Genomic DNA, 17,713 nt, shown 5'->3' with positions numbered 1-17,713 from the left:
ATCTTGGCGATGCCCCCTCTGTTTATGATTTCCTTTGCCGTTTTCCCCAGGGGCAGGGGGCAAGCATCACTGCTCTGTTTGTGACATGAGGAAACGGAGGCCAGGGAGGGCTCCTCAGGTGTCAGGGGTCTGGCCGGCCCCAAGCAGACTTGGCTGCCTTGGACCATGGAGGCTGGCACGTGGGTTTGGGGCCACCTGTGGGTACCCTGCATCCTCAGCCAGTTGGGAGCAGGGGTCATCCTGGCCTCGTCCCTGGCCTCGTCCACTAGGGGTGGCTACTGCCCATCTTCCTCCCGTGTCCTCACCACCTCCCTGTTTCCGGTGCCCCCACCCTGGTCCAGGCCCCGCGTCACCCAGACTACTGCAAGGGCCTCCCGAGCGCCCCAAGGCCCCGATCTCCCCCTTGCTCCGCCGTGACCTGAAGCGGATGCTACTCACGGGATGCCGATCTCAAACAGGTTGTTCTGAATCAGCTGCTTCCCCAGCATAATGATGCTCAGCTGGATACACAGCTCCATGAGGCAGCCCCCCGGGGCGCACTGCGGCACAGAGAACGGGCGTCAGCCCCCGCCCCCGCCCCGCCTACCGGGAGAGACCACCCCAGCTCCCAGCGAGGGGAGGTCAGCCCTCGTGCTGAGGGTTGAATTGTGTCCTCCACATCGAACCCCCGGAACCTTGGAATGGAACCTTATTTGGAAATAGGGTCTTTGCAGATGTGACCGAGTTAAGATGAGGTCGCGCTGGCATAGGGCGGACCCTGCTCCGATTGCCGGTGTCCTGATAAGAGGAGGAAACACACACAGGCACACTGAGGGGAGGAGGCCCCGTGAAGACGAGGCAGAGATTGGAGAGGCCCATCGATGAGCAGGGTGAGGCCAAGGATCGCCCGCGGCCGCCAGAGCTGGGAGAGAGGCCTGGAGGAACCCTCCCTGGAACCTTCGGAGCGAGCGTAGCCCTGCGGACACCTTGAGTTTGGACTTCTGGCCTCTGGACCCATAAGAGAATAAATCGCTGCTGTTTTAAGCGACCCGGTCTGTGGTATCTTGTCACAGCAGCTCCGGGAAGCTAGTACAACCTGGCCAACAGGCTCTCGGGGCTGCAGCAAGGCTCAGAGCAGAGCACACTGCCAGGGAGTAGGCAGCGGCAGGGCTGGGTCTCAGGGCTGCTCCTGCCCCAGGGCCACGCAGGCTAGGGCCGTGCAGCTGGGCAGCCGCGGGGTGAGGGAGCCGGCCACCTCTCGGAGGCCTAATGCCCTGTGGGTTTGTACCGGGGGCCGGGCAGGCCGTCAGAAGCTTAACTTGTCCAAGTGAAGGGAACTCAAGGGACACTGGGTGACACTCTGGGGCACAGCTCACTCCTGAGTCCTGAGCAAAACTTTATACACCATCACCAAAGAATTTATCTGGGCCAGCCATCAATCTCATTAAAAAAAACAAAGACGTCCTCCACTTTATTCTACTCCACAAAGGCATTTCCCCAACTTCTCCAACCATTAAAGCGCTTAACAGGGTGTCATCTATGTAAATGATGTGTTGTATAGCGGGGCAGCACGTCGTGGGCTTCTTGCAAACATCCCTCACTGCAGAGGAGGCCTATGTCCTGGGATGTCCAGGGGTCGGCATTTAGGTGGTTGAACTTCTAGATTGTGCCCCAGGCAGCCAGATGACCCTGTACCTGAAGCCCACCCCAATCCTCCCCACCCTGTTTCACAGAATCTTTATCAAGAAGACCCTGATAAAAAAGATCCTTCTTTTCCGATATGCCGAATTATTCTGGAAGTTGGAAATCTGGACTGGTTTCCCAGAGACCTGAAGCCTGGCTTGGTCTGACGGAGCTGACGGAGCAAGTCTGGGGGCCAGGACTCAGCAGCAGAAGGCAGCTGGACGACTCACCAGACCTGGAGTGGCCGGAATCGCTGAGCAGAAGCCCAAGGTCACCAGCATTCCGCTTGGCGGGGGGAGAGGTGGGCATTTCAATGTTAAAGAAAAAGAAGCGTAGCTGAGTCCTGTTTTTGCCTCACTAATTCATCTTAACCAAAGAGAAAAACATTCAAGGTCTTACAGAAAAAGAAAAAAAAAAAAAAAAAAAAGCGGGTGTAACTTTTTGGCTTCCATGACCCTGAAGAGACGTTCTCCTTTTAGGGTAATCCTACATGGACAGGCCAAAGGAGATCGAAGCCCCATCCCTGCAGCTGGAGAACAGAGCAGGGGTCTCTCAGGGCAGGGAACCGTCAGGTTTGCTGTGAGGACGGAACCAAGAAAGCGGAGCAGCGCGTACAATCTCGTTACCTCTTCCATCCGGAAAGAACGGAAAATGTACACGTAGTCGCCTGGGCGTCCGACAAACCTGCAACAATTGGGGGTCATTCAGAGAGGGGAGAGCGGGCTCGGGGAGACCCCCAGGTGGGGACTGGGCCGTGTCATGATTCCCCAGGTCAGAGCCTCCGGTGTCTCACAGGCTCTTCCCTCCGCCCATGTGACCGACTAAGAATCAGCCGCAGGGGTTTTCTGTCGGTCGAACGTTTGTGATTCCCAAACCAACAGGTGGGTAAGAAAACACAGCTTCAACAGGAAACCAAGAGGCTGAAGGGCAGATAGAGGGGAGGAGCCCAGGAAGGGAAGAAGGTACAGCAGCCTAAGGGCAGAGGGCGCTACCCGCCATGGCAGGGTCACGGAACCACGCTGGGGACTGTGGACCGGCTGGGGTGCAGGTGGTCCCTGAGGCCGCCTCTCGGCCTCCTGTGGGATGAGGGAGTAGGGGGCCTCTGAGAGCCCGCTCCGATGTGGGTGCTCTCAGCGGGGCCTGGGCACCTCGGCCCAGCTCCAGGACCCCAGGGTGGAGTGGTACTTATAAATCACATCATGCCAAGGAAGGTGACTTCGGAAGGGGTTCTGGGATCAGCCCTGCCAGCGTCTAGGCGGAGGGGTGGTGGGGAGTCTTGGTGGGTGGGCCACAGGCCCCGATAAACCCAGGACGGCTCCAGAGGGTCAGGGCATGGGGTTCACACCCCACCAGCCTGGAACACCAGCGGCTGCCCTTCCCATATCTTCCCCTGCAGCCCTCATCCCCCGCGCTGGGGGAACCCCTGGAACACCAGCGGCTGCCCTTCCCATATCTTCCCCTGCAGCCCTCATCCCCCGCGCTGGGGGAACCCCTGGAGCTCCTGCAGCCCTCATCCCCCACGCTGGGGGAACCCTGGAGCTTGCCGCCCGGGATCCCTGCTTCCCAGGGTTCTGTTCCCTGAGCTCCTCAACGTCTAGGGTCCCTGCTTCCCGGGTCCCTGCTGCTTAGGGTCCCTGTTCCCTGGGGTCCCTGCTTCCCAGGGTCCTTATTCCCTGGGCTCCCCAATGTCTAGGGTTCCTGCTTCCCAGGGTCCCTGCTGCCTGGCGCCCCCAACGTCTAGGGTCCCTGCTTCCCAGGGGACCCTGCTCCCTGGGGGCCCAGCGGGAGCCAGGCCTCTCCCCAAACTCGGCGGCAGTGGGAGCCACAGTGACTGCTCTGCGCTGGGCCCAGGTGCCTCCCACCTGAAGAGAGATGAGGGAGGGGAGCCTTCTACTGGACTGCGGAAAAGCAGTGTGTTTCAGTCACTGAAGAAGCCCCTACCGGCCTTTGAAGAACGCCACGTAAAAGATGGGGGTGTAGGAATTCACGAACTTCAGCAGGAAAGCCTTGAAGATCAGCCTCTCCTCGAAGCTCTTCTCCGTCTTTGGAACCTCTAGAAGGAGTGAGACACGCGCTGCTGAGCCACTGCTTCGGGCCAGGCTGACCACTTCCCTCAGCTGTCACAGCAGTGAGGCTCAGAGAGGGTGAGTGACCAGCCCAAGGCCCCACAGCCAGAGGGAGGCGACCTGGGGCCGCCTGGCTCCAGGGCTTGGCCGGGGCACTCACCGATCTTGGTGAGCCACCTGGCTATGCAGCCGTACACCTCGTCCAGGAGGATGATGACCACCAAGTTGATGATGACCGCCGTGGCCGTGACAGTGACCCGGATGTTGGACCGCACGGAGGGGGAGGAGTTCATGGCTAAGGCGGCGGCCGTAGAGATTCTGTAGATGATGACGCCGAGGACGATGGCGAAGGTCACTGCGATCTGCGGAGGGAGGAGGGGATGCTCTTGGCTGGGTCCCCTTGGGCGCATCGGAACCTCCCCCGGCTCCCTGGGCCCAGCTGTCCCCCCACCCAGGAGCACTTCCGCTGCAAAACCAAGATGGGTGTTTCTTGTCACCCACCAAATGCCATGGGCTTTATGGGTGCTCACTTCACAGATGGATGAGTGGCTAGGTTCTGTTTTATAGAAGAGGAGACATGTCCAGAGAGGTTGCGCCAGCAGGCCAGGTCACCCAGCGCGTGAACTGGGATTTTCCAGGTGTGCCTACCAAGCTTGGAGGGCAAGGTTCTGCCACTCGCTATGGGGCATCGTGACGTCTCGCCCACTGTCCCCGACACGACTTAGGGTCGCTGCAAACCCAGAAGCTGCCTGGCTTGTGTGACGGCAGGCTGACTACAGGGGGGGCTTCCCCCCAGCCTGGATGACCCTGAGTGGAAGCAGTGACGTTCTCCATGCTATTGCAAGAGGTGGGTGGGGCGTGGGATGGTCTGGTCCCACCGGCAACGCTGCAGGCCTGGCTGGGACAGATGGATGGGGTCCCTTCTCCCAACCTCGCCAGGAGCCACCCACACCCTTCGGTTTGTCCCTGGGAACGAGACCCTCATCTTGCCCAAACCACTGTGGGACCAGAACATTCCCTGAAACTTGGACTGGCGGTCGCTTAAGAGGCCGGGCTAGGCTAGGATGACAAGTCTGTTCTGTGTGGAGCCGTGTGTCTGCCTGGGCTCGTCTTCCTTACCCTCCAAGGCCCTGACTCGCCCTGGAAGACCTTGTCCTCACTCTGTCCTGTCCTAACAGTGAGGATGCCTGCAAATCCCAGTGCCGAGGGGACACTGAACGGAGGGCGGTTGTGCAGGGCTGTCACCCGAGCCCGACTACATGGCACCCTCTGTGTGTCCAGGGTCCTGGGCGTGTCACTCCCGCTGAGGCTGTGCAGGGCGGCCCAGCCCTGCCAGAACGGCCCCTCGAGGCTCCCAGGACAGCCCTGGAGGGGCACTGAGCCATGCTGTGTGCCTCTGATTGCAGCTTGGAAGGGCTGTGCCTGCTTCACCCCAGAGGGAGGCCACAGCGACGGGCATCTCCCAGGAAGCTCTTATTGTAAATTTCGGGCGAGTAACTCTGTAGCTGTCCATATCTGCGGGCGACTGAACGGTGACCACACACGCCCGGGGAACGTCCTGATGAAGTGGGGGGGGCCCTGTGGTGAGGTGTGGGTACCTCTCCCCGCCAGCTGCCAGCTCCCAGCTCCTGGAATGCAGGCTTTCCTGGGAAAATCTCTCGCTCCTGCCAAGAGGCCCCTCCCAGGGGAAGGCACCGCCCTGGGCTCTGGAATGTCCCTCCTGCCTGCGTGTGGAGGTGCAGACGGGGCGCCAGGCCTGCAGGGTGACTCAGCAAGGTGTCATGGGGGTGCAGCGGCCTTTCCCTGTCAGAGGGCCGGCGCACCCCCGTGACAAGCTCTATAGCTGTGTCCCCTCCTGGGTGCAACGCCCCCTCTGGAAGGAAAGGGCTGTGAGGGCCAGGGTTTGGCCACTGTGTTCATACGAGCATCTCCAGGTTCGGAGCACAGGGGCACCTTGTAGGTGCTCGACTGCTATTTGTTCGGAGAATGAAGCCCCCGAGTGCAGGACAAAACCAGTTCATCTGTGATGGGGTCCCCAGGACCTCGAGGGCCAGCCAGTTCCCTAACCCACTGTCCCACCTTTGCGGCAGTGACAATGTGCCCATCTCCCCGCCTCTCTGCAGACGGGGGGGCCAGATGCAAGCAGAGGTGTGGGCAGGCCTTCTGGGAAAGCACATTCAAAGAGGGGCTGCCTCCGCTGGCCTCTGTCTCCTTCCCCTTCCTCCTGCCTGGAAAGTGGAGGTGATATTGGAGGTGGGGCAGCCATGTTGTGACCAAGAGGGACACAGGCACAGGACAGGTGTGCAGAAGGCCAGAGAAACCTGACGGAGGTGCCGGACCAGCACTCCACTGCCCACCATCTTGATCCTTATTACGAGAGAAACTCAAAACCCCCTGAAGACTATTCAAGGAAGTGACCCGTACCACGAGGGCTCTTGCCCGAACTTGCTGGGGCGCAGAAGGGCCCACAGCCTCCCACCTCCTGTCACGCCCTCGCTGGACCTTCTGTGCTGACATCGCTTCTTCTCTGCCAGGAGGGGCTGAGCCCTGGTGCCTGGGTCTTCCATTTCCCGCACCCCGTCCCCCGTCGGGTGAGCCCCGTGGATGCTCCAGGCAGGGACCACGTCATCCTACATCACCCCGCCAGCACTCCTGTGCCATTTGGGGAGTGTGCTCCAGGACCCTCAAAACACGGCTGGGCTCACTGCCACCCAGTCATCCTGACAGCCCAACGGCCCTCCCCCCACCCCACAGTGGCTCCCAAACTGTGGTCTTGGGGGTCCCCACCACACATTTCTTTATATCAGAGAGGTCCTTCTTGCCGTGTGAGAGAGTGTTAGGGGAAACGGAGTCCTCCCTCTGCTTTCAACTATTCAGGTTAGGGGGCCTCAGATGCCACCCCCAGTGGAAAACCAAGGCAAGCCCACCTGTGTGTCTCCAAGTTCATACGGAAGGGCGGGGGGTGTCTCAGGGCAGACTGTCTGCCTGGCCTCTGGCCTGGGGAGGGGGTGAGACCTCTGGCCTCCATTTCCTCAGCAGCAGGAGGGGGACAGGCAGGTGTGAGGCCCTCAGGCCACTGGGCACAGCCCAGCCCTTGGTCCACAGCGGCCATGCGGATGACCTTGATAGCAAGGTCATCGCTACAGTGACCACAGGTGGCCCTGACCCATTGTGGGGGGAATGAAAGCACGGCTAGCATGGGCCTGAGGCCTTCCAGGGATGCAGCCGCATTAACTGGGGATTAAAATCCCCTAATAGAGGCGGCCACAGTGTCGGCAATTCATTCAAATCAGCAGTGTCCGGATGAACCTGGCGTCACCGGCCCTCTGTCACCTGAGTGGCATCGTCCTGATTTTTGTCCTGTGTGTTCTTCACTTACTGGTTTTCTTTAAAAGCCCTCCGTTTTGTCTTAAATAATACCTGTGAACTCCTAGGTTTGAATGACTACTTACTTATATGCGTCACTCTCAGAACGAAAGATGTGTGTCAGGGACCAAAGGGAACCACCGCACGGGCCCCAGGGCTTGGGAAGCCCCCTGGGGGTCACTGCAGAACCCTGGCCCCTCCCCAGTTTAGGGGGCTGGTGGAATCCCCCCACCACCCTGCCTAGCCTGGGATGAACACAACTGCCACGAGGATGGCTGGCCCCATCCAGGTGAGCACCGCACACCTTGGTACACTCCCTCCTTTACCTCCCAGAACTCACCATGAAGATGATGGAGACCAAATTGGTGAAGTAGGCTGGGAACCGGTCTTTCCAGGTCAGCTTCACCTTGTCTGTCTGCAACACGAACAGGGCTGGGTCAGCGGTGGGGACCATCCCAGCGGAAAGATGTGTGTGTGCACATATATATGGGCGTGAACAACTTGGACAACAGAAACACGGTTAAAAAAAATGATGATGAGCGAATGCAAACGTCTGGCATCCGGGGCCTTATTCCCGATGAAATGATGCTATGAAACGATAGAAATAATAGTTGTCTAAAAAAGTGAGTCCTCTGTGTACGGGGCGTGATGGTGCCAGAGGCTTTTCTAAATTGGATGATCAGACCCCCGTCTGGGAGAAGCCTGGACTCCTTTTCGTGGCTGAAGGTCTCATTTCCAAGGCCAGAAGATCTAAGCTGTTTTCCTTCGCCACCCAGACCATAATAGTAATTTTCCTTTGCAGAGCAAGTTGAAACAAGCCACCAGCACTCTAAGTTCAAACGCTGCCCGCCACGTAGCAATGGCGGAGAGCAGGGACACGTGGTCCGAAGGCTCTGGCACAGGGACAGCAGGGTCTGGAGGGACCTGAAGTGGACGCTTGTTGCTAACCTGGGATGTTTCAAGAATGGGGTGGATTTTGAACGGGAAAAATGCATGGACGAGGTCAAAGAATGCTGGCAGGCATGACACCCGAGGCCACGCATTCCAGGGCAGGTGGCATGCGTGTTAATGAGACCAGGGACCACTGGCAGGCAGCTGTGACAGGCACGTTTCACAAGCTCCAGAGACAGCCGAGCTCCCCCCACAAACCCACCACAGCCATGCAGAGACACCTCAACACACGTCACAGCCCGTGGGTACCGAAGGAAGGCAAAGCAACGTGGGCGTGAATGTTAAAAGGATAATACAGCAGTCAGAGTCGGTTGAGGAAAACACAGTGGACTTCGGTCATCTGCAAACACTCAAGCCTCGCGACGGCCCGACGTGACATGTACCAGTTTCACCCCCGCCATGGCTGTCTTAACCCTCTGCCTCCATTTGTTCGCTGGCTCCTCTGGAAGGTGCCGGCGCTTCTGGGGCGGGTGGAGGAAACAAGAGAGCACCGTGGGGTGAGACCGCCACCCAGGCTCCCATCGGCCCCCTGGGCAGCCAGCACATCCCTGGCCGTGCCGGCGGCTGGGGCTGATTCAGGCTCTGGGCATCTTAAACCCATCAGAGATGGCAGAGACCCACATTCTAAAAGAAAGGCTGCCACAAAGGTAATGGAAATGAAAACTCCAGCCTGGAAGCTCGGTGGGCTCCACGGGGCCCCTCTCACCAGACGGTGGCCGTCATTCAGACGGTGCATCTTATGCAAAGGCGAGGATGACCCTGAGCGTTTTACGCCAACGTGAAGGAAGCCACACTCGGAATCCTAACACGGCAATGAAGGGGTGGATCTTTTCTTTCCTAAACGAATTCGGTACCATAGCTGGGGGAAAAATTAAAACCACAAAGTTGGGAGCCAGGGAAATGGCGTCACCATCAGAGGCTGGCAGAAGTGAACCCCGACCTTTGTTGCTCTTGTGATCAAAGAGCTCGGGTCAGTGACCGGGAACCTGGCATGGCTGCCCAGGCCCGGCACTCGGGCTTGGTCGAGCCCCTGCCTTAAGTGGATGTGACATGGGCCACTGAGCCCTTTTTTCCTTAGGAAGGAATGAAATCCCATCCACGTTCACGCTACGAGGGGCCACCGTAAAGCCGTGGGGTGGACTGTCGGGGGGCGAGGATGCTGCACTGCACGCGGGTCGTGGTGGCTCACCATGGGGGCCTGGGGGCTTCAGAGCAGCGGCGACCACGCCTCTCCCTTTAGGAGAGGGGACGCAGCCCATGCGGGGCTGTTGGAGCCCTTGGTTCAAGGCCACAGGGCGGCCGCGCTGAAGGCAACGTGCTCGGGACATGCGTTCTGATGTGTTAAGTTAAAAGGCCAGTCTCCTCATTTGGGGTGAGGACTCACGCTTTTGTGGTTATTTTCTCTGCACCCTTGGTCCGTCTCAGACTCTGAGTTCAGGGAAGTGCACCCGCTTTCTGGCTGCAGGAGGACTGAGCTGGGCTTTTTGCTCTGTTATGGGAACTGGGGCCCGAGAGTGGGTTTTGCTGCACCCACTTTGCCCCCCCAGAGGGGACTTTTGATAATTGGGACCCCCAGCCACTCTGTACCAGCAAACTCTGTCCATGGGACACAATGACAAGAGAGATCGATGCAGGGGTTTGCTCTGGTCACTCCCAGAGGCCGAGGGTGCAGATGCGACGCAGAACACTGGGATCCGGGAAGAGTGTCCTGCAATCGTTCCCCATCCCTTCAAGACCTGACTTTCCAGCCTCAGTGAGAGGTGGACGAGGGCCCGGGGGCTCTGTGCTTGTCCCATGTCATATAAAAAACCTCCGTTAAAAAAATAACCAAGCACCCCCAGAGGTTTGTGAGAATTCAGGCTGCAAACATGACTGCCAATTTGAATGAGAGGTTTTGAGGAAAAAGAAAGGCATTTGTTATGGAAAAAAAAAAAAGGTGACGGCTTCAGGAACGTCACAAAAGCACTTCTCTCTCTCATTCTCACGGTCTGTGAGTGAGACAAGGAACTGGCCAGCAGCTCAGGGACCCTGTTGGGCAAACCCTTCCGACCATCATTCAATGTAGAGCTGGAGGGCTGGACATAATGACCACCCAGAGCAAAAAAGCTGCAAAGCTACTCGGTTCTTGATGTTGAAATGTTGGCTGAAGTTTGAGATCACCCTCAGGATAGATCAAAAAAGTAGATCTCTACTCTAGCAAGTTTGACAAATCGGCCCCTTGCTTGTTTTATAAATAAAGTTTTATTGGAACACAGCCAGACCCATTTGTTTACCTGTTGTCTATGGCTGTTTTTATCCTACAATGGTAGAGTTGAGTTGCTATGACAGAGGCCTGCAGGGTCTAAAATATTTACTATCTGGCCCTGTCTGGGGGCCGGCCCCCCAACTACACAGTGTTTGCCGATCCCTGGTCTGAAATGTTGGTGCATGTAGAATGTTTTACTGCTGGGAAAGCCAACTGGCAGCGGCCACCATACCTCTTTGCTTCTGGATTCTTTCCTAAGAGACTTCTCCAAAACTCTGGCCTCATATTCGGCTCTGGGATGGTCCTGCGAAAGAAACCAAGTCAGCGGGGAGCCTTTGTTAATTTTGTGAGTTTGAGGCCCTCAACAGGAGCGCGCATGGCAAAATCAGCCCAGACATTCCCTTGGACACCCTTTGGGGCCAGTTCCTAGCTGGCTGTTTGTACCATTTCCAATTTAGAACTCATTGTATGCAGTTCATCCAGGATTCTCCACCTTGTGGGGAACCCTAGCCCACTGGGAAGGCCACAGACTCGGGCTCTGTGTCCTGCAGGCAGGTCAGTCTGCACCAGGCTGCAGCCCATCCTGCAGGCCACTCACTCTGAACACCCAGCCATGAACTGACCCCTGAGGATATCCTATCTGGAGCCGTGGGGGTCAGAAGAGATGGCAGGAAGTGTCAGCAAAGCGGGGGCAGACCAGAGGCACCAGACCTCGGGGGAGCCCAGAGCAGATCAGCGAAGGGCACTGGAACAGAAGAACAGGGGTTAAGAGAGACCCAGAGGTGGGGGAGGAAACGGAGACCCCTGCCCGCCACGGAAGAGCTGCAGGGAACCACTCAGCAGAAACAGACGGATCAGGTGTGTGAGAAGGTCCCTCTCCCAGGGAGACAGGCTACCGGAAGACAGAGAAGTGACAAAAAATTCCAAACCTTGACAGCCTCCTTCCGGGAACCAGAAACGTAAAACAAAAACAAAAAGATTTCATTACTTGCGTTGTTTTTTTAAGAAACAGGCTACGTCTGCTAAAGATGATATACTTAAGAACCTGGACGAAGGTAGTTAGACGTGGGTGCATAAGGAGGGCTCACTAAAGGCTGATGTTACTTTAGGGGGACCGTGTGTGTTGCTGCCTCTGCAGGTCACATGGTCTAGGTAATTCCCGAGGGAGTGCTGGGCTGAACTGTCTTAGACTCAGGGAAGGAACATAGGCCAGAGGACTGGGTACAGGCTTCCTTCTGCTCCGAGAGCGGACACCTGGGGTCATGTCGTGGAGAGCTGCCCCTTCGTGTCGGGTGATTAACCCCAGAAGAGGCCCTGGCCAGCCGTGGGGGGCTTGCTTTCGGGGACTCATTCAGGGTCACTGGGGACCCGTGCCCAGTGGCTCTGATCGCCACCCCACCATCTAGGGTCTGAGCCCTCAGGTTGAAGAGTTCACGGGATGGGTCCCCAAGGGATCGAACTGCCCCAACCCCAGGGACATCATGAAAAGGGATGTTCTAAATCTACTTCCAAAATAACAAGACAACACTCTGCTTTTTATTCTATTTGAATCTTTAGAACACGCTCTGGCAGACAGGTGACCCAGGGCCTGTCATGGGGGATGGAGCTCCACGCCTGTCTCTGCCCCTAAGGAGCCGCGTATCTCTCTTTGCATCAGCCTCGGTCCCGCCATTTGTGAAACAGGATGATGAGACCCACTGGGGAAGAGGTTGAACCCAGAGGTGGGAGATGGGTTAAGGGACACCTGCTGGTGCCAGGCCCTGCTTGAAGTGCTTTATATCTGCTGACCCAGGGAGACCCCCTCAAACCCTACTCCTCCACCCCTGTTTGAGAGGTGAGGACACTGAGGCACAGAAAGGTTAAGCAACTTGCCCCAGGTCACACAGCGAGGGTGGTGCAAGGACAGCCTGGTCCCAGAGGCCGTCTCGTCTCCACTAAGCTGGTGCCTCTTCCAGCAAACTAGCACCTTGTCTGTTGACAATACAGAGCCTGCACAGGGGATTCTCAGCTACACATTCGGCTGAAAAGTGATTCAGGCTTCGAGGGAGTGCGTGTGTGGGGAAATATAATAATAGGGATGTTTAAAAAGATGATGGAAGAGATTTTCACATCACAGTGAAAATGGATGAGCAGTTTCTCTTTCAAAAAACTGAGCAAAAGATTTCATAACATGAAGCTGTGGTCATTGTGGCCACACCTAATGGCTCTGCTATTTGGGAGGTCTTGTTCCTTTTTATTCCCACTCATATCACGGGGATTCTGGCTGGAGCTGGTGATTCGGGATGGGGCAGTGGCAAAGTTTCTCCTGAGCAACCCCAGGGAGGGGTGTCCACCTGCCACTGCAGTGGCCATTCGATCCCGGATGCCCCTCTCTTTGGTGCACGCAGATGCCCAGTACGTGGCTGCCCTCTATTAGTGAAGGATCTGCCCCACTTCTCAGCCATGTCCGACTGCAGGCCAAGAGCTGGCTCTGAGGATCGTGGGTTTGGCACCCGGGGCAAAGCCTCACGGCTGCCTCTGGGGACTCAGCCTCATGGGTGGCAGTGATCGCCTCCCCAGACCCGCGGTGCTGCCCCCAGACAGGATGAGGTCAGCATGGTGAGCCTTGGCCTGAGTCCCCAGCCATGCTGCTGGGTGGTGCGTCCATGTGAGCACGGAGATCAAAAACACTAGAACAGACATCATACGGTTGCCCCGGCAACTGCGGGGGATTCAAACAGCAGGGATGGGAACTGAGAGGCAGGCAGGGAGCAGCCTCGCCTGGGCTTTAGGACCAGGGCTTCCGCGTGAGCCTCCCAGAAGCAACAGGGTGGGGGCCGGGGGGGACACGCGGCGGGGGGGGGGCCGGGGCGCAGGCGCCAAGCCCACTCACCTCCTCCTCCTCGAAGCCTGTGAGGTCCCAGCGGTAATTGAGCCGCATCTGTTTCCGCTTCCAGTGCTCCATGAAGGTGGCGGCTGCGGGTAGGGAGGAAAGCCAGGAAGTTAGGGGCTCAGAGGCCCCACGACCTCAGATGCCATGAAAGCATTCTCCCCTTCCGCACCATCCGGTAAGTGAGGGCGACAAGTGCTGGACCAAGAACGTCACATGAATTAAACTGTTCAGCTCTCCCACTGACCCCCGAGGCAGGGATCATCTACTGCTCATTTAAAAAAAAAAACTTATTTATTTGGTTTATTTATTTATCTGGGTCTTAGTTGCAGCAGGCGGACTCCTTAGTTACAGCACGTGGGCTCCTTAGTTGCGGCTCGCCGGCTCCTTAGTTGTGGCATACAAACTCTTAGTTGCAGCTTGCCTGTGGGATCTAGTTCCCTGGGCAGGCATCGAACCCGGGCCCCCTACACTGGGAGCACAGAGTCTTATCCACTGCACCACCAGGGAAGTCCCTATTGCTTACTTTACAGTTGAAGAAACTGAGGCACAGGGAAACCGAGTCCCAGACAAGGTTGTTCTGCCAGCCGGTGAGGGGCTGGGCAGGCTGGTCCCAGAGCTCTTGCTCTTAACCATTCTGCTCCATCGATCTTGGGGACCCCAAGTCACAGGTGGGGTCAGAAAGAGTGAAAGGGGAGCCAAGGTCACTCACTCAAGTTTCAAACCCCTGCAGGTGGCCTGACTTTAGAGCTGCACTCTTAGCTGCTACATCCTGCTTTGTGTTCCCAACAGACTAAGCATATTTCAAATGCCACCTCCTCCAGGAAGCCTCCAATCATCCCCCTCAGTGTCAGGAAAGAAACCAACTCCTCTTGGGACCTCTCCTGCTCATGCTGTTCATGCCACCTTCCATTGTGATCCCTGTCCCATGTCTCGTGGCCCTTCTGGGGTGTGGGGCAGGGATGGGGCCTTGTCATCTGGGTCCCCCATGGAGAGCCCAGTGTCAGGCACAAACAGCTGCCTCAAGAGAGCTCACTGAATGAATGAATGGCTTTTACGAGTAGACACTTGCAAATGGAGACACCACTGACTGAAACATTTATCATTAATTCTTCCCACCCACAAGGGAAAATCAGCAGAGGCTGAAGGTTGGAGTGGTGATAAGGGTGGCCATAAAGCTAACCAGAGCTCCGGAGTCTTGAGCTGCTATGTGCCAGGCACTGTTGAAAGAGCTATCACGTGAAGTATTAATCTCATTTAAACCTCATAGTAATCATAGGAGGGAGCTGCTATAATTTTCCTCATTTTACAGGTGAGAAAACTGAGGCTCGGCGGAATTAGATGGCTTATCTGATAAGTGGCAGTGTCAAGATGGACATTCAATGAGGACTTCAGTGCAAATTCTCCAATGTCATCCTTCACCAGGAACGAATACAGGCGTTGCACCTGGCAAGAGATGGGTCTGAATCTGACTCACCTCCTGGTTCAGAGAACATGCCCACCTCCCCATTAAGGCGAGGTGAGAACAGGGCCTCCGAGCTTGCACAGATCTGCGCATAACGGGTATCTGCCCATCAAGTATTAGCCACGGTACCAACCAGGTCCAGCCAGGAAACAGGAACCTCTTAGGTCTTTCGGACTGGGGTAATGTAATCCTGGGACTTGGCCACATAGACAATGGAAGAGCTGAGAAGACAAGCAGCGGATGGTGAGACCCCCCAGAGATTAGCGATAGCAGGAAGCTGCTGCCTATCGAGGGGTGGCGGGACCATGGGAGGTGGTGTCCCCACAGCCAGAAACTGGAGCTGCCCAGAAAAGGCTAGGATCATGGAGGAAGGGCTTTCTGGAGGGAGGTAGAGCCAGGGAGAAGGCAAAACCGTTGCCAGAGGTGCCCCAGGAAGCAGAGGAAGAGGAGGAGAAATACCCTGACTTCTCTCCCGCCTTCTGAGTCCCCCATCAGGGCTTCCCATTGGCTGAGCCTTCCAGGAAATGGAACAGCAAGGGAGCCTGGGAAATGTAGTTCCCTGTGATACAAATGTACTCTCAGCAGACACATATGGCTGGTGGGGCAGGCCCATCTGCAGCCTGCACCGCTTCCTAAGAAGGAAGGTGTGAGGATGCTTCCTCCTGTCTCTTTCAACGTGTCCCTGGGTCACTGTAGTGGAGGCCCTTGGCTGGGGCCCATTCCCACACCGCCACCAGTTCTGGAAGGCCTGTCTCTCCTTCACTGTGTTCTGACAGCTGTCTCTCTCCGAGCTCCTCTGCCTGCCCATGGCAAGGCCTCCTTTGAGACCTTGGGCTGAGTGGGGGAGGAGGGCTGGCTCCATGCACAGCAGGGAAGCTGGCCTGTTAACCTTCCCTGTCTCAGCCTCCCCATGTCTCCCCATTCCTAGGCTCACTGACCCACACCTCTACCTCCTGGACCTCCCCCTCCCTCCACTCACCAGCCTGCAGTGTGATAACTGTTACCTTTTAATGAGGACTCAGCCTGCACCAGGCTCTGTGCTAGTGATTTAGTGACACCAGTTACACAAAACCTCAAAACAACGGCATGCAGTAGGAGTGATTTCCACTCACTCTTACAAATGAGGACAGAGACTCAGAGGATTAAATGCTCTGCCCAAGGTCAACTTCAGGTTAGCAGCAGGAGTGGGATTTGAACCGAATTCTATTTGACCCCAGAGTCGACACTTAACCACCGTACTTGACCGACGTTCTGCACAGATATTTGACTTTCTTTACGGGAATGACAACTATAGTCATAATAAGTCTGATGATTACAGCAAAACTTGTATTGCCATGTTATGGATGAGGAAATGGAGGCACAGAGAGGTTAAGTAATTTGTCCGAGGTCACACAGCTAGGCAGCTGGTATTTAAACCCAGGCATCCTTGCTCTAGAATTTTACTGTTAAATGTCTTAAGATAGATACAAGGGCCCTCTCCCAGGGGTATCTGTAGGTTGACCAGGACCGAGACTGGACCTGAGGTCACACCTTGGAGGCCAAGGAGTGGAGATGGTACATAGACAAGGCTTGTTGTGCTCGGCTATGTTTAAGAAATGCAGGCATTTTATATAAAATCATGAGTTTCCTGCTTCTCCTTTAAAAATCAGAAACTCTGGCACCAGGAGGCTGGAGCCGAGGAGTGACAACCCATTTGTCAAGGTTTGGGCGTGCCTTCTCTGCTGGGCCACAGACCCCACCATGCCCTATTGCCTGGGCTCTCGGGCTCCGAGTTTGCCACGCCTTTGTTCTGCAGCAAAGGGGCGGAGCTGTGACGTTCAGGCTTGGCCAGTAGGACAGGCGATGGGAAGGCTCATGCTGCGTTGGGGGCAGTCCTGAGGTCTCAGCTCAGAATCAGGCATCTTGAGCAGCGTGAAAACTCACCTGCTACTGGACCGGGCAGAGGCAGAAAGAAAACCGAGGGCCCCTCCTTTGCAGCTGTGCCCCTGCAGCCCTCCCTCTCTATACCAGCCATGTGGACAGCAGTGGGTCCTGCCAGGTTCCCATCCCTTCCCTTCAAGGTACCCAATAATAGTTCTCCTGGCTGACGTGCCAACTACATCACACAGACGTAACGCGGTGTCTACCTGGTGTCAGGTGCTGGGTATGCTTGGGGCATCTCCTTTCATCCCACCCGCAAGCCCTCAGCACAGAGATAACGCACTCCTTCACACCGATGGGTAAACTGAGACCCTGAGGAGTCAGGTGACTGGTTAATATACAGCAGAAACCTCGATCCAGGACTTCTGACCCCAAGATCGACTGGGGTTAGGGGTGTGGCTTCCCACCCACATGAGGACAAGCTGTGGGCCAAACCCGGTCCAGGGTACAAAAGACATGAAGAGATGGCCTTGACCCCAGCAGCCATACGAGGGGGCCAAGGAGACAAGACCATCCCCCCAAAATCCAGAACGCAGAGGGCAGTGCAGCAGGAATCGCAGGTAGTGAAGAGGGAACCCAGGCCAGGGCGCAAGCAGGTGTTTGAGCTTCTCCCTTCAAACACTTGTTTTAATGACACAGTGTTAGACAAGCACATTCCTGTAGAGGAGCCCAGAGGCAGCAGGTGAGCGATGGACCCTGGATCTACCATGGCTCGAAGCAGGTATGAGCTTGGGCATGGGCCCGCGCCCCCCCCACCTGCCTGCCAGACTCAGTCTCCACGTGTGTACAATGGGCTTGATAACAGTGCCCGCTGTGGGGCCTACGGTGAGGCGTCCATAAGCCGATGTGCCGCGGAGCCCAGGGCAGGGCCCACCCGTGGCAAGGGGCTCGACGGAGGAGAGGTCCCACGACCCGGCTCACCTGAAGGATCTCCATCGCTTCTCATTAAGTGGCTGACGATAGAACAAAACATATGGTTGGTTCCATTTATACAAAGCACCCAGAATACCTACAGATAAATCCATCATAGAGGCCGAAAGCAGACTGGTGGTTGCCAGGGGTGGGCACAGGGGGAAAGGGACAGACTGTTAAATGGGCACCAGGTTGCCACCTGGGAGGATGGTGGTAATGATGGCAGGACACGGTGAGTGCCACCGAACTGTGCACTG

At 56.6% G+C, this 17,713-nt stretch overlaps 1 protein-coding gene across 3 annotated transcripts in view; it reads right to left on the bottom strand.

The window, feature by feature from the left end:
• The window catches only part of ANO1 (anoctamin 1), an 89,990-nt gene that overhangs the window by 20,260 nt on the left and 52,017 nt on the right, over nt 1-17,713 (bottom strand). Inside the window, exons 12-20 of one of the 3 annotated variants that reach the window (XM_027090101.1) lie at nt 13,163-13,245; nt 11,220-11,231; nt 10,523-10,594; nt 8,429-8,506; nt 7,435-7,509; nt 3,889-4,090; nt 3,604-3,715; nt 2,289-2,346; nt 439-539 (exon numbers count right to left, since the gene is read on the bottom strand). In XM_027090101.1, coding sequence (XP_026945902.1) covers nt 439-539; nt 2,289-2,346; nt 3,604-3,715; nt 3,889-4,090; nt 7,435-7,509; nt 8,429-8,506; nt 10,523-10,594; nt 11,220-11,231; nt 13,163-13,245 — 793 coding nt within the window. The remainder of the gene's footprint in view (nt 1-438; nt 540-2,288; nt 2,347-3,603; nt 3,716-3,888; nt 4,091-7,434; nt 7,510-8,428; nt 8,507-10,522; nt 10,595-11,219; nt 11,232-13,162; nt 13,246-17,713) is intronic. The other 2 variants (XM_027090102.1, XM_027090103.1) reach the window with 2 other exon arrangements.

The sequence above is a fragment of the Aethalodelphis obliquidens genome, unplaced genomic scaffold (genome assembly GCF_003676395.1).
Source record: "Aethalodelphis obliquidens isolate GAN/ISIS:26980383/991018 unplaced genomic scaffold, ASM367639v1 scaffold69, whole genome shotgun sequence".
Lineage (NCBI taxonomy): Eukaryota > Metazoa > Chordata > Mammalia > Artiodactyla > Delphinidae > Aethalodelphis > Aethalodelphis obliquidens.
The sequence above is the reverse complement of the archived record's forward strand: the minus strand, read 5'-3'. Positions and strand labels throughout refer to the sequence as shown.